The sequence below is a fragment of the Nerophis ophidion genome, linkage group LG16 (assembly GCF_033978795.1).
Source record: "Nerophis ophidion isolate RoL-2023_Sa linkage group LG16, RoL_Noph_v1.0, whole genome shotgun sequence".
Lineage (NCBI taxonomy): Eukaryota > Metazoa > Chordata > Actinopteri > Syngnathiformes > Syngnathidae > Nerophis > Nerophis ophidion.
In genome coordinates, this window is record NC_084626.1 from 53875035 (window position 1) to 53891187 (window position 16153).

Here is a 16153-nt window from a genome sequence, read left to right on the forward strand (position 1 = left end):
GAGATAATGAGCACGTTCAGTGGAAGGCTCAGACTCCCAAAATGTAACACGGAACGACACAGGAGGTCCTTCATACCGACAGCCATCAGACTGTATAATGCATATGTTCCTTGACTGCACTTAAATGTAGAATATATGTAGAATATATTTATAATATTCATATATTATATATATGTTATGTTATTTATTATTATCATTGTTTATTGAGAGCAAACTGTGGTGCTGAATTTCCCCCAGGGATCAATAAAGTACATTCTATTATACATTATATTCTATTCTATATACAGTAGATGGCAGTATTGTCCAGTATTGAGTGTCACAACATTGCTGAGTCAGGTCTGCATGGAGCTGGAGGGGGCGTGGCCTCCAGCTCCGCCTGAATTTCGGTAGATTTTTGGCAGAAATTTGTCCCAGGTGGTTTTCGAGAGAGGCGCTGAATTTTTGTAGTTTCCTAGAAAATCCGGGAGGGTTGGCAAGTATGCTTTTAACTCTATGTTATTAATAATAATTGATGATATTTATCTTTGTGGAAACACTGATTATCTTAATGATTTCTCATATTAAATATATATAGAAACAGATAAATATATATTTTTTTAAATGGGTATTTCTGTCTGTCATTCTGTCGTACATTTTTTTTTCCTTCGACGGAAGGTTTTTTGTAGAGGATAAATGATGAAAAAAAAACACTTAATTTAATGGTTTAAAAGAAGAGAAAACAAGAAAAAAAATAAAAATTACATTTTGAAACATAGTTTATCTTCAATTTCGACTCTTTAAAAATCAAAATTCAACCGAAAAAAAGACGAGAAAAACTACCTTATTCGAATCTTTTTGAAAAAATTTTAAAAATAATTTATGGAACATCATTAGTAATTTTTCCTGATTAAGATTAATTTTAGAATTTTGATGACATGTCTTAAATAGGTTAAAATCCAATCTGCACTTTGTTAGAATATATAACAAATTGGACCAAGCTATATTTCTAACAAAGACAAATCATTATTTCTTCTGGATTTTCCAGAACAAAATTTTTAAAAGAAATTGAAAAGACTTTGAAATAAGATTTAAATTTGATTCTACATATTTTCTAGATTTGCCAGAATAATTGTTTTTAATTTTAATCATAATAAGTTTGAAGAAATATTTTACAAATATTCTTCATCAAAAAAACAGAAGCTAAAATGAAGAATTAAATTAAAATGTATTTAACATTCTTTACAATAAAAAAAGAAAATTGATTTAAATTGTCAGGAAAGAAGAGGAAGGAATTTAAAAGGTAAAAAGGTATATGTGTTTAAAAATCCTAAAATCATGTTTAAGGTTGTATTTTTTCTCTAAAATTGTCTTTCTGAAAGTTATAAGAAGCAAAGTAAAAAAAATAAATGAATTTATTTAAAGAAGTGAAGACCAAGTCTTTAAAATATTTTCTTGGATTTTCAAATTCTATTTGAGTTTTGTCTCTCTTAGAATTAAAAATGCCAAGCAAAGTGAGACCAGCTTGCTAGTAAAAAAATACAATTTAAAAAATAGAGGTAGCTCACTGGTAAGTGCTGCTATTTGAGCTATTTTTAGAACAGGCCAGCGGGCGACTCATCTGGTCCTTACGGGCGACCTGGTGCCCGCCTTGGTGACCCCTGCGTTACATTCTAGTGAATAAAAAAAATCCTTATATATATTTATGGAAGAATGCCACTCCGTAGGTATTTGGGCTGTCAGACATTTGATGGACAGTTGTGGCAGTTTGTTTACGTATGAAAAGTATCAATGTTATTGTTTGAAAAAATCAGTTTAAAAAGATCACCAAAAGCAATACCTCTTTTCTTATTCCAAAACAGGAAGTCTCATGTCACGTGGGCCAATCACATTTTTGTGTACTTCAGGGACCGCTCGGAGATCGTATAACCTAAGAATATTACACCACTGTCCTTAAAATGGCTGTTGACTCATGATGTTTAATATTCAAAATACTACCCCTTGCCTGAGAAACCTTAATACTAAAGATGTTTATTTTTGTGGTGAAAATGTTCCATCAAATATAATGAGGGCAGTTTTAGTGAAATAATATTTTCTGGGCACAGTTTATGGAGATATTATCCTGAAGGAGTTTACAAATGTTAAGCTAAGCAAAATAAGGACAAGATATATTACATACCCAATTACCGTATTTCCTTGAATTACCGGTGGGCGTATAGTATGCGCCTGCCTTGAATTACCGCCGGGTCAAACTCGTGACGTCACGAGTGACACTTCCCCCGTCATCATTTTCAAAATGGAGGAGGTTGATTTCAATCATTTGAAATGGCATAAAGAGAAGAATATTAATAGCTATTCAGTAGGATTTAAGGTCCAAGCTATTGAATATGCTAAAAAGAACAGTAAGCAGCTATGTTTTATTAATATACCGTAGCTGCGTGTGTCCAATATGAGTCATTAAATGACTCCCGCCTCCTGGCGGTAGAGGGCGCTAGTGATCCTTCTTGCGACTACTCGGCTGCAGTAAAAATGACAATGAGTGACGTGTTATGTGCTGGGACGGATATGACGTAATGGGTGCACGACGGACCTTTTAGGATGTAACACTCCTATGCTGGCTATGTAAACAACCGGGCTGAAACAAAGCATGTTCCAGTTCTAAATACCCAGTGTATTATTTATACAATAACACTTCAGTTTCAGTTCAGTTTATTTTCAGTCTAACAAAAACATATTCAAACATGGATCACGATTCAAAAATGAATAACATGACTGAAACGGGCAGAAGCAAAAAAGCTTATATGCCCAACATAATTTTTTTTTACATTCAATTAAGTTACCTTTTCTAATAATTTTGTCATACAAAAATAAATATAGTCATTCTACATTTACATTTAAGTTGCCCTTTAACAAATAATACAAAAATATGTACCTACACACATACACTTTTTTGTAAATAGATAAACATACATACCTTCTAAATACAACATTTAACCAAACAAACATAAATTTCTAGTTCACATAACTTTTTAAAATACATTGTGACATGTTCTTTTTGAAATTAAATACTGAGTCACTCATTTTTATTTCTTTACCAACAGAATTCCACAAATTAACACCGAGAACAGATAAACATCTACATTTAACCACTAGTCTTGCTTTTGGTAAAATAAACTTAGATTCATCTCTTAGATTGTATTTGATGGTCTGTAGAGAGAAGTATTTTTGAATTCCTTCTGGAAGAGTATTTATTTTTGCTTTGAACATTATCTGTGTTATTTTATAATAAACAATATCTTGAAATTTCCTAAGTTTTGATTTAACAAATAATGGATGGGTATGGTCATGATATCCTGCTTTGTTTATTAGCCGTACAGCTTTTTTTTGCAGCAAAACAATATCATTAATTATGGTTTTAAAAGTGGTTCCCCAGAGTTCTACACAGTATGTCATGTATGGAAGTATCAAAGTATAATAAATTGTTAACAAAGAACTATAATTAAGTAATTCTTTAGTTTTATACAAAACACCAAGTGTTCATGGTGGTATAAAGCAGTGGTTCTCAAATGGGGGTACTTGAAGGTATGCCAAGGGGTACGTGAGATTTTTTTTTAAACATTCTAAAAATAGCAACAATTCAAAAATCCTTTATAAATATATTTATTGAATAATACTTCAACAAAATATGAATGTAAGTTCATAAACTGTGAAAAAAAAAATACAACAACACAATATTCAGTGTTGACAGCTAGATTTTTTTGTGGACATGTTCCATAAATATTGATGTTAAAGATTTCTTTTTTTGTGAAGAAATGTTTAGAATTAAGTTCATGAATCCAGATGGATCTCTATTACAATCCTCAAAGAGGGCACTTTAAGTTCCGGTAGGAGGCCACGGGGAAGACCCAGGACACGTTGGGAAGACTATGTCTCCCGGCTGGCCTGGAAACGCCTCAGGATGCCCCGGGAGGAGCTGGACGAAGTGGCTGGGGAGAGGGAAGTCTGGTCTTCCCTACTTAGGCTGCTGCCCCCGCGACCCGACCGCGGTTAAGCGGAAGAAAATGGATGGAATTAATTAAATTAAAATAAAATAAAATATATATATATGTATGTATATATAATTAAAAAAAAAAATAATATATATATATATATATATATATATATATATATATATATATATATATATACAAAAATATATTTATAAACCTTTATTTATAATATGCAAAATTGACATGCAATCAAGAAATAATAATAATCAAATTGTACAAAAACAGTAAAAAACAGCGCCAGGGGGTTGTAAACTCGATAAAGTAACACAAATAGAATGCAAAATATTAATATGTAACAAAATGTAAAGCCATAGGCTCACATAAGATTTTCTGTTTTTAGAGGTAGAAAACGTTTTAAAATAGAGTTATAATTATTTTTAATTAAACAAAAATATATTAATAATAATGACATGTGACGAGACGGCCCGGGGACGTTTTATGATAAACTAGGAGGTTTGGCTCACCGGGGTTGGCCGCACAGGCGGAGTCGTCACGACAAGATATCAAAACTAGGTAACGGTGGAAGCGCTTTTACATATCGAGCGCACCCTACGCAGCAGGCTCGAAGATAAAGGAGTAAAAGTGAGGTTTGGCGCATTCAGGCGCGGTTTTGTCTGTCGAACCAGGATCATCCGCCTAGTTGTCTCTCACCGTATTATTTACAGGAAATACCTCTTTGCCGACTCCAACTTTGTGGCGTGTCCGCCTTTCTTCGTGTTCAACAACCGGCCGTCCATTTACTGGAGCAGGCTTGGACGGAAATAGATTGCATTAAAAATGCCTCCCATCGAAAAGGACACCGGGAAGAATGAGCTGAAAACGCGAATACAGTCGCTCATTGACGCCAACCGAGTCATGGTTTTCAGCAAAAGTTACTGCCCGTTTTGTGTGAAGGTACGTTGCTTTAATTGCATTTTATTTCAGCGTGGACATTCTTTCTAAGTCATTGTCGAAGTTGTCATATTCTCCCGCGAAGTGAACGGGCTTGGTCTAATTGCTGGCATGTTGACGCCACATAAAATGTCTTTTTTTTTAAAACGTTTGAAAACAATACAGTTTTAATATCACGTTCGTGTAAAGTCTATAAAAATGTTTCGTTAGCATGTCCAAATTTGAAGAAACCATCTACTCGCGAAGTGTGTTTTAAATATACCGTATTTCCTTTAATTGCCGCCCGGGGGCTAATTAATTTAAACATTTTCTCACTCCTGCGCTTACCAAAGGCATGCGGTAAAAGTAAGCATGTGTTATTTATTTTAAAACCTCTTCTCACTCCAGCACTTACCAAAGGCATTCAGTAAAAATTTGAGTGTGGTGTAAGCTTGGACCTTAAATCCTACTGAATAGCTCTTAATCTTCTTCCCTTTATGCGATTCCAAATGACCGGTATTGAAATCAGCCTCCTCCATTTTGAAAATGATGACAGGGCAAGTGTCACTCGTGACGTCACAAGTTTGACCCGGCGGTAATTCAAGGCAGGCGCATACTATATGCCCTGCGGCAATTCAAGGAACTATGGTATATATCATCTCGGAAAGTGGTTGAAGGTATGCCAAGGAGTACATGAGATTATTTTTTAAATATTCTAAAAATAGCAGCAATTCAAAAATCCTTTATAAATATATTTATTGACAAATAATTCAACAAAATGTGAATTTAAGTTCATAAACTGTGAAAAAGAAATACAACAATGCAATATTCAGTGTTGACAGCTAGATATTTTTGTGGACATGTTCCGTAAATATTGATGTTAAAGATTTCTTTTTTTGTGAAGAAATGTTTAGAAGTAAGTTGATGAATCCAGATGGATCTCTATTACAATCCCCAAAGAGGACACTTTAAGTTGATGATTACTTCTATGTGGAGAAATCTGTATTTAGAATTGAATGTCTTATTTTTCAGCAAGTTTATAGTCATTTTTAAATATTTTTCTTCCAAATAGTTGAAGAAAGACCACTACAAATGAGCAATATTTTGCACTGTTATACAATTTAATAAATCAGAAACTGATGACATAGTGCTGTATTTTACTTCTTTATCTCTTTTTTTCAACCAAAAATGCTTTGCTCTGATTAGGGGGTACTTGAATGAAAAAAAAGTTTACACTGTAAAAAGGTTGAGAACCACTGCTACAACATGTGATCGCGCCCGCTTATACACGGTGCTATCTGCTTGCCGGCCGGCCGGATGCATTTCGCTGCTTCTGTCAATACTCGTACGAGATTGCAAGGCATACTTGGTCAACAGCCATACAGGTTACACTGAAGGTTGTGATATAAACAACTTTAACACTCTTGTTGATATGCGCCACACTGTGAACCCACACCAAACAAGAAGGACAAACACATTTCGGGAGAACATCATCACAGTAACACAGTATAAACAGAACAGAACAAATACCCATAATCCCATGCATCCCTAACTATTCCTGGCTACATTACACACCCCCGCACACCTCAACTGACGCACGGATGGGGGGGGCAGGGGTGTATAATGTAGTCAGGAAGAGTTAGGGATGCAGGGGATTCTGGGTATCGGTTCTGTTTATGTTGTGTTACAGTAAGGATGTTCTCCCGAAATGTGTTTGTCATTCTTGTTTGGCGTGGGTTCACAGTGTGGCACATATTAGTAAGAGTGTTAAAGTTGTTTATATCACAACCTTCAGTGTAACCTGTATGGCTGTTGAACAACTATACCTTGCGGTCGTGTACGTGTGTCTGCGGAAGCCACATACAAGATGTTACTGGGTGGGCAAGCCGTTTGTTCATGTTGTAGAAGACATCAAAGGCAGTGCCTTCACAGCACGTCCTTATTATTGTTAACTGGGTGAACATCAGCAGATATTCGCAAGAATAGACGCTATGGGAATTCAGGAACCTCCTGGAAAGTTTGGGAGGGTTGGCAAGTGTGAAGCTGTCGAGCGGCATTCATATAAAATTGTGGGCCGCACTAACATAACATTTTCTTATCAAGGTGCGGGCCGTGTGTCTGAGACCCCTGGTTTACACATAGCACAAAGAAGAAAGAAAAGCTCTTTATGCAGTGTTATTTCTTTTAAAATTTCATAAGAGTTTTGTGGCTGCCATTGTTTTCTTTATTTTGTGAAACGTGTCAAAATGGCTCTTTGAGTGGTAAAGGTTGCCGACCCCTGATCTAAGAGAAATATAATCTTAGAGAACATTTGTACGCACGCACACCACTTAAAACCTTCAGTATATCACTACGTGGAATTAAATGATGGAATAGATTAAGCAAAGATAACAAACAATGTGCTAATATGATCCACTTCAAGAAACTCTTCAAACTTAAGTGTTTACAAAGTACAAAGAAGTAGAACCATGATAAACATGCTGACTTGATCTCATCCATCCATTCATTTTAAAGATAATCTTACTCATCCCACCATAAGAAATATAACTTACTTCACCAAATAATGTCCTGGATCAAGAGCTATCTAGAAAATAGAAAACAATGTGTTCAGGTGGATAATACAATATCTGGATTTAAAAATATAGTTTGTGGAATTCCTCAGGGTTCTATAATTGGTCCTAAGTTATTTACAATTTTCATTAATGATTTTTGTGGTGCATCAAGTTTTTTAACATTTTTTATGTTTGCTGATGATACAACTATCCTTTGGTCTGGAAAATCTTTTAATGAACTTTTGGTAAAAATAGAACAAGAAATGACAGTGCTTAAAAACTGGTTTGATATGAATAAATTATCACTTAATATTGCTAAAACTAAATTTATGATATTTGGTACCAAAACTGAGGTATCTAATGAAGTAAATATTAAAATAAATGGATATAAAATTGAGCGTGTCTTTGATACTAAGTTTTTGGGAGTTATAATTGATTATAAATTATCATGGAGACAACATGTAAATTATATAAAAACAAAAATATCAAAAACACTTGGTGTTTTGTATAAAACTAAAGAATTACTTAATTATAATTCTTTGTTAACAATTTATTATACTTTGATACTTCCATACATGACATACTGTGTAGAACTCTGGGGAACCACTTTTAAAACCATAACTAATGATATTGTTTTGCTGCAAAAAAAGCTGTACGGCTAATAAACAAAGCAGGATATCATGACCATACCCATCCATTATTTGTTAAATCAAAACTTATGAAATTTCAAGATATTGTTTATTATAAAATAACACAGATAATGTTCAAAGCAAAAATAAATACTCTTCCAGAAGGAATTCAAAAATACTTCTCTCTACAGACCAGCAAATACAATCTAAGAGATGAATCTAAGTTTATTTTACCAAAAGCAAGACTAGTGGTTAAATGTAGATGTTTATCTGTTCTCGGTGTTAATTTGTGGAATTCTGTTGGTAAAGAAATAAAAATGAGTGACTCAGTATTTAATTTCAAAAAGAACATGTCACAATGTATTTTAAAAAGTTATGTGAACTAGAAATGTATGTTTGTTTGGTTAAATGTTGTATTTAGAAGGTATGTATGTTTATCTATTTACAGAAAAGTGTATGTGTGTAGGTACATATTTTTGTATTATTTGTTGGGGGGCAGCTTGAATGTGGATGCTGAATGACTATATTTATTTTTGTATTACAAAATTATTTGAAAAGGTAACTTAATTGAATGCAAAAAAATTTATGTTGGGCATATAAGCTTTTTTGCTTCTGCCTGTTTCAGTCATGTTATTCATTTTTGAATCGTGATCTATGTTTGAATATGTTTTTGTTAGACTGAAAATAAACTGAACTGAACTGAAACTGAAAATATTTATTTATTTTTATGGTTATTACTTATGAAGTATATTATGAATAAATTGGAAGTGAACACAAGTTTTTGCAAGTGCTATGTAAAGGAACAGGGGTCGGATTAAATCAGCTCTGCTTCTTCCTACTCCTTTTCGAACCTGTTAAATAGAGAAACTGGAAATTGTGATGTATGTACGCACGTTCCAAATGAATGTCTGTTTCCAGGTAAAAGACTTGTTCAAGGAGCTGAAAGTAGACTGCAATGTGGTGGAGTTGGATCTTATAGGTAAGACTTTATTGTCAAATGTAGTCTTGTTTTTTTATTTTAATAATCAACTCCTATTCATAATAATCAGCTCAGTATGAGTGTTGTGTGAACATGTGTGCAGTACTGCTCTCATTACCGGTGTTCAGAGTCATGTTGTTAATAGTGTGGGTACAGTATTTCCTTATGATGAAACATGGCTTCCCTTTGGCAACAGTTCAATAGCTGCTGAGTCATTGTAGATGTCTTGCTGGGTAAACACAACCTGTTTGTCCTTGTTTGCTTTTTCCTTCTAGATTTCTAATTGACACTTCCAGCAAAAAATGTGCCCAAACCTGTACTCTACTGTCAGTGTTCCCCCCCCCCCCAGAAAATGTGTTAGTTAAGGTGGTGACTCTCCAGGGGGAAGGGGCTGCTGGGTGGGTGTAAAGATCGGTGTAAATCGGCCTGTCGCCATTATGTCTCCACCTCGTCGCTGCCACCAAAGCCTGGGGGGGGGGGGGCAATAGACTACATACTGCGTTGAAGTAGGCCGGCTTCGTCGCATAAAGAAGCCTACTACTTTTGGTTGTGTTTTCTGCTCTCTTTGCTGAATGGCGATATATATCTCAATATTTTTTTTCGTGAAGTAAAAACAAAACAGTCCTATTTACCTGAGATACTAAAATAATGACTTAGAAATTAAAATTAATCACTTACTGTAAGTAAGCGTTTGAAAAAAAGAGTTAATAGTGGGGCCACATGCTGACATATGCTCAACTCATCATGCTTAATTTATTACAGCATTCGGGAAGCCTGTAGTTGATTTTTATTATGTAAATGATATATTTTTATCAACATGTGATAGCAGGGACCTTGCCATTCAAAACTAGGCTGCTACATTACCAATGATTAATGTAACTATAGCTGAAAAAAATAGTACAATAGCAATAAGAGAGACTATTCATCCCTGAACACCATGGAGTTCATGTAGGCTTTATGACGCAGTTACATTATTATATCAACTATCAGAGAAAGCTTCAGGAAACTCTTCATTTAACATAATGTCCTTCTTGCTGCTTCAACACAGCTCAATCAACACAGAAAAAGGAAAAGTGAAATAACTTAGTTTTTAACTGTAATGCTTGTCTTTTCCTAGGACAGACAGGGCTTTGCTGTCCGTAACACTCCCACGCACGCACGCACACACACCGCACAGTGAGCTAACGTTACGCTAAAAACTAATTAGTCTTCACCTCAAGGACTGCGAGCGAGCTGAGCTGCCGCTTATGTTTCTAGAACGTCAACGGGCTCATCGTGACGTTACTAGTAGTTGACTTGGAAGTGTTTATTATATTTTGGGGAGAGTCAGCCGCCTTACGCTCACCTTTCTGCTCAATCCACCGAAGGAGCACTGACTCCATGCACTCTGAATACGCACTGCTGATTGGCTGTTCCTGCTCTGCCTGTAACCAATCAGATGTTTCTGTGGGTGGGACAATGCTGGGTGCTCCAGAGACATACTGACAGAGGCAGAACTAAGCGGAGCAGCTTGTTAAGACTTTAGCTTAGGCGGTGGCTATTTGTTGTTAAGGCAGCTGCCTTAACAACAAAGCGCTGCGGGAAACCCTGACTGTACTGTATTAATAATAAGAATAATTTTTTTATCGCTTGGTTTCAGTGCTGTATTTTATAACTTTGCACCACTTTTGGGGGAAAAAGCTTAAAATAAATGGCAACATTATATTAGAGCTGGGCGATGTAGGGAAAAATAATAACCAGGATAGTCTTGTTCAGATCGGTCGATATTGATATTAATCGATATCACAATTTTTGTCATCCTTAAATTTTACATTGCTAATAAGTGAGACGTAATGACATCAGTAGGTTATTTTTTAAAAATAGAAATTAGTATGAGGTGGCCACTTGTCCAGGGTCTACACCCACTTCCGCCCGTGTGCAGCTGGGATAGGCTCCAGCGACCCCATAAGGGCCAAGCGGTGGTAAATGGATGGATGAATGGATTGTATTTTTTGGCAGGGGTTGAAGTAAACATGATACAACTGTTAAGATAACAGGCTGCAATATTATTTTATAAATGTAATTTTCATCAGTCGCGTCTATGTAGGTTATTATATTTAATTATCAATAAAGCTATTGGTATTTAATTTACATGCATGTAGTGTGTGTACACAAAAGTAATTGACATTGTACAATGTGCAATATTATCTCACATTTTAAACCTTAATTAGCCTTATTTATTGTCTTGTTTATAACACATCGCTCGGAGTGTGTTGGATCTGGGTTCTTTTACATTGGTGGAATTTGGTATTGTAGTATTTTAGGAGAACTTAAATGTAATACTACTAAGTAGGGCTGCAAATCTTTGAGTGTCCCACGATTCGATTCAATATCGATTCTCGGGGTCGCGATTTGATAATATATCATTATTTTTTTTCGATTCAACGCGATTCTCGATTCAAAAACGAGATTTTTCCGATTCATAACGATTCTGTATTCATTCAATGCATAGGATTTCAGCAGGATCTACCCCAGTCTGCTTACATGCTAGCAGAGTAGTAGATTTAAAAAAAAAAAAAAAAAAAGGTTTTATAATTGTAAAGGACAATGTTTTATCAACTGATTGCAATAATGTAAATTTGTTTGAACTGTTAAACGTACCAAAAATATGACTTATTTTATCTTTGTGAAAACATTGGACACAGTGTGTTGTCCAGCTTATGAGATGCCATGCAAGTGTAAGCCACTGTGACACTATTGTTCTTTTTTATTATTTTTATAAAAGTCTAATCATAATGTCAATGAGGGATTTTTAATCACTGCTCTGGTGAAATTATAACTGATATTGATACTGTTGTTGATAATATTAATTTTTGTTTGACTACTTTTGGTTTGTTCTGTGTGGTGTTTGTGTCTCCTCTCAATTGTTCTGTTTATTGCAGTTTTGATTGTTGCTGGGTCAGGTTCGGTTTTGGAATTGGATTGCATTGTTATGGTATTGCTGTGTATTGTTTTGTTGGATTGATAAAAAATTAAAATCGATTTAAAAAAAAAAAGAGAATCGATTCTGAATCGCACAATGTGAGAATCGCGATTCGTATTCGAAACTATTTTTTCCCCACACCCCTAATACCAGCATTTTAAAAGAATGTGTAAAATGATTGATTCTACCAAACTAATATCATTGCATCCTTACATTTTTAGAGGATGGAACCAACTACATGGAACTGCTCCTTGAGATGACTGGGCAGAAAACCGTTCCTAATGTGTTTATCAACAAAACACATGTTGGTGGCTGTGACAAAACGATGCAGGTAGGTAAATGTTTTTTAAATAGCCTGACGATACAGACAGTTTAAGGCAGCAGTAGCTCAGACTGTATACATTTTGGACTTGGAAGGTACTAGTTTGTGTCTTGGACACAGGTTATCCACAGGGTCTTACAAAAATCTTAATTCCAACAGTTTGAATTTAAGGCCTTAAAATGTATAAAGGCAGCACAGCATGGTGGAACGCGGGTTAGTACACGTGCCTCACAATACGAAGGTCCTGAGTTCAATCCCAGTGCTTGGGATCTTTCTGTGTGGAGTTTGCGTGTCCTGCGTGGGTTCCCTCCGGGTACTCCGGCTTCCTCCCACCTCCAAAGACATGCACCTGGGGATAGGTTGATTGGCAACACTAAATGGTCCCTAGTGTGTGAATGTTGTCCGTCTATCTGTGTTGGCCTTGTGATGATGTGGCGACTTGTCCAGGGTGTACACCGCCTTCCGCATGATTGTAGCTGTGATAGGCTCCAGCGACCCCGAAAGGAATAAGCGGTAGAAAATGGATGGATGGATAATGTATCCAATTATTTTAAAATCTCATAAGTGGTCTTAAACACAAGGTTTTAAACAACTTTTTAACATTACTTTTATTTTAAACATGCAACAACTTGAGTCTTTATTTTAAATGTTTATATGTTTGAGGACGCTATAACTTAACTACAAAACGGAACTGAAGTAGGCTACCTGTGCTGTCCGGTCAGAATGTGTTGCACACCACTTGCTCGTGTTCTGCGCAGCAGTTTGTTGTTGCAGCGTAAAAGACTAAACCAAAGCCCACAGCAAAACCGAATTACTTGCATAGGTTGGGTAGGTGCAAGTTCAATGATATGTGGCTTCAGAACAATCAGTTTAATGCATCTTTGGAGCCTGTGGATAAAGTGTTTAGTGCCCAGCCAGTAAGTGTTTGTAAACATTGCGATGAAGGTGAATGGAATGATAATGTTAAAGTAAAAAATTCAGGCAAGGTCTGTGCCAAAAGATGCTGGAACGCCACAAACACTTGAACAAAATGGAAAGGATCAACTTAGCCCTTAACTCACCATGAATTGATTAACATGGACCCCGACTTAAACAAGTTGAAAAACTTATTGGGGTGTTACCATTTAGTGGTCAATTGTACGGAATATGTACTGTACTGTGCAATCTACTAATAAAAGTTTCAATCAATCAATCAAACCCCCCAAAGGAGGGTTATGGGCGTAAAGTGGCGCCAATTTCCGAAGGAGATAAATATGAAATGTTTGCTCGTAAAATCATACTATTACACATAAAAAGCAAACTGTAATTTCTCTGTAGTCATCATCGGCGGTCACTCAAACAAGTATGACAGTCCTCCTGGTAGGGGTCCATCCCTTTTTATGGAGGATGCCTGTGCGTGACTTTGTTTTACGTGGGGAGACTGGTGCACAGACAGTCACCACATGATCCTTGACAGAATCGGGTCAGGGGTCAGTGGCATGGAGTCTAAGCCGACTGAGGACCCTTTTCTGCTGCAGCCGTTGTGGTAGTTCTTAAATCTACCGTCTTCCGCCTTCTCCGCCGTTGAGGTCTTCACCGTATCCCTGGCTAGGGTACTAGGCCTCTGCTAAGGGCCGCCTGGGGTAACAGTAGTAAAGGGGTTAACCTCCTAGTGCCCCAAGACCCCATAGAGGAGCCTCCACTGCCGAACACACTTAAACGTTTTTTTAAGGCTGGGCGATATGACTAAAAAATGTATCACGATATAAGTGTTTCATATCGGTAATTATTGATGAAAAAACTAAACTATTCTAAATAAAGACCAGGAGAAAAAAGGCTGAATTTTAATACTTTTATTTTAAATATAACCTTTAACCTTTAAAACGAGGTCAGCATTATGAAAAACAGTCAAATAAATGAAAATACTGGTCGATGTGCAAATAATGACATTAAATAAATGCTTAATCCAACAAAATGTGCAAAATATTGTAATTAAGAAATTAGTAGTGTACAACTCAGGCTTTAAAGCCATATTTGTAACAATATATGCAAAAAATGACAGTCACATATTAAGCAAGCAGAAACAAACATGTCTTACAGAATATTGGAAACATCGGAATAAACTTGCATCTGAACATCTGTGACAAATACTGCCAAACTGGTGACGTGACGTTTCCTTTTTTATTTACAATTTCCTCTCGTGCTGCCACGCCGCACTCATATTCCCGTTTCGTATCACTCCTCGTCATCAGCGAGCCGTTGTTGCTTTTTTTTTTTTTTTTTCCTGTTAGCATTTCCCAGATTGCCTTGCGGCTCAGGCTCGGCCGTGATAGGTCGGGAGGTCAAACCCTTTCTCTGCCTACACCCCCCAGAATGCCGTGCGGTTCCGCATCGGCCATCCTTCCTATTTTTTTCTAACAGAACTCAGTGAAATTATAGAACGTTCTATCGACCCCATTTTCTATTGATATTTATCACATGTCTATCGCGATATATATTGTTATTGTTTTATCGCCCAGCCCAACGTTTTTTGCACTTTCTCTGTGGTAGTAGTATACTGACAGCAGTAAAACTCTGGTGGGGGATTAAACATTATTATTTTGTATTATTTAAATTATTTATTTAAATTATTTAAGGTAAGCTTCTCATGCCAAATATTTTCTCCAAGTTTATACAGTAACTGACCTTAAAAGCGAAAAAGGTTGTCTGTTTAGTGTTAACACTCAGTTATGAAATGGTCTTGATAACGGCACTTAGGTACATTCATGGACTGACTGGCACCAGCTTCCTAGCTAGCAGCTAACATAAAAACCGAATACATTAACATACTTCCTTATTAAGAAAAAACATACCCCAATCCAAACTTTAGATAAACACATTGCTGTTTGAGCAACTAAGATATTCAATTGTGCATGTTGAAGCCACAAGCTGTGATCTCTTATGTCAGAGTGATTGTTCTATACTCTGTGAATAGGTATATACTAGGGCTGCCAATCTTTGGGTGTCCCACGATTCCATTCAATATCGATTCTTGGGGTCACTATTCGATTCAAAATAAAACATTTTTTCAATTCAGCACAATTCTCGATTCCAAAACGATTTTTTCCCGATTTTAAAAGGATTGTGTATTCATTCAATACATAGATTTCAGCTGGATCTACCCCAGTCTGCTGACATGCTAGCAGAGTAGTAGATTTTTGTAAAAAGCTTTTATAATTGTAAAGGACAATGTTTTATCAACTGATTGCAATAATGTAAATTTGTTTTAACTATTAAACGAACCAAAAATATGACTTATTTGATCTTTGTGAAAACATTGGACACAGTGTGTTGTCAAGCGATGCAAGTGTAAGCCACTGTGACACTATTATTAGTTTTTTTTTTTTATAAATGTCTAATGATAATGTCAATGAGGGATTTTTTTAATCATTGCTATGCTGAAATTATAACAAAAATTGATACTGTTGTTAATATTCATTTTTGTTTCACTACTTTTGGTTTGTTCTGTGTGGTGTTTGTGTCTCCTCTCAATTGCTCTGTTTATTGCAGTTCTGAGTGTTGCTGGCTCAGCTTTGCTTTTGGAATTGGATTGCATTGTTATGGTATTGCTGTGAATTGTTTTGTTGGATTGATTAAAAAAAAAAAAGAAATCGATTCTGAATTGCACAACGTGAGAATCGCGATTCTAATTCAAATCGATTTTTTTCCCACATCCCTATTATTATATACAGTATACTAGATGTTTTTACAGGGCGTTCAAGGACCACTAACAGAGGAGGCTACAACACCCGCCAGATATGAGAAATAATAGATTTTAATTGTTGCGCACTTTTCA

The 16153-nt window shown here is 35.8% G+C and overlaps 1 protein-coding gene across 1 annotated transcript in view; it reads left to right on the top strand.

Annotated features, from left to right (window-relative positions):
• Positions 1–4574: 4574 nt before the first annotated feature.
• Positions 4575–16153, top strand: part of txnrd3 (thioredoxin reductase 3) — a 41216-nt gene continuing 29637 nt past the window's right edge. Inside the window, exons 1-3 of the mRNA XM_061875541.1 lie at positions 4575–4919; positions 8995–9055; positions 12239–12348. Of these exons, the coding sequence (XP_061731525.1) occupies positions 4803–4919; positions 8995–9055; positions 12239–12348 (288 nt within the window). The 5' untranslated portion in view covers positions 4575–4802. The remainder of the gene's footprint in view (positions 4920–8994; positions 9056–12238; positions 12349–16153) is intronic.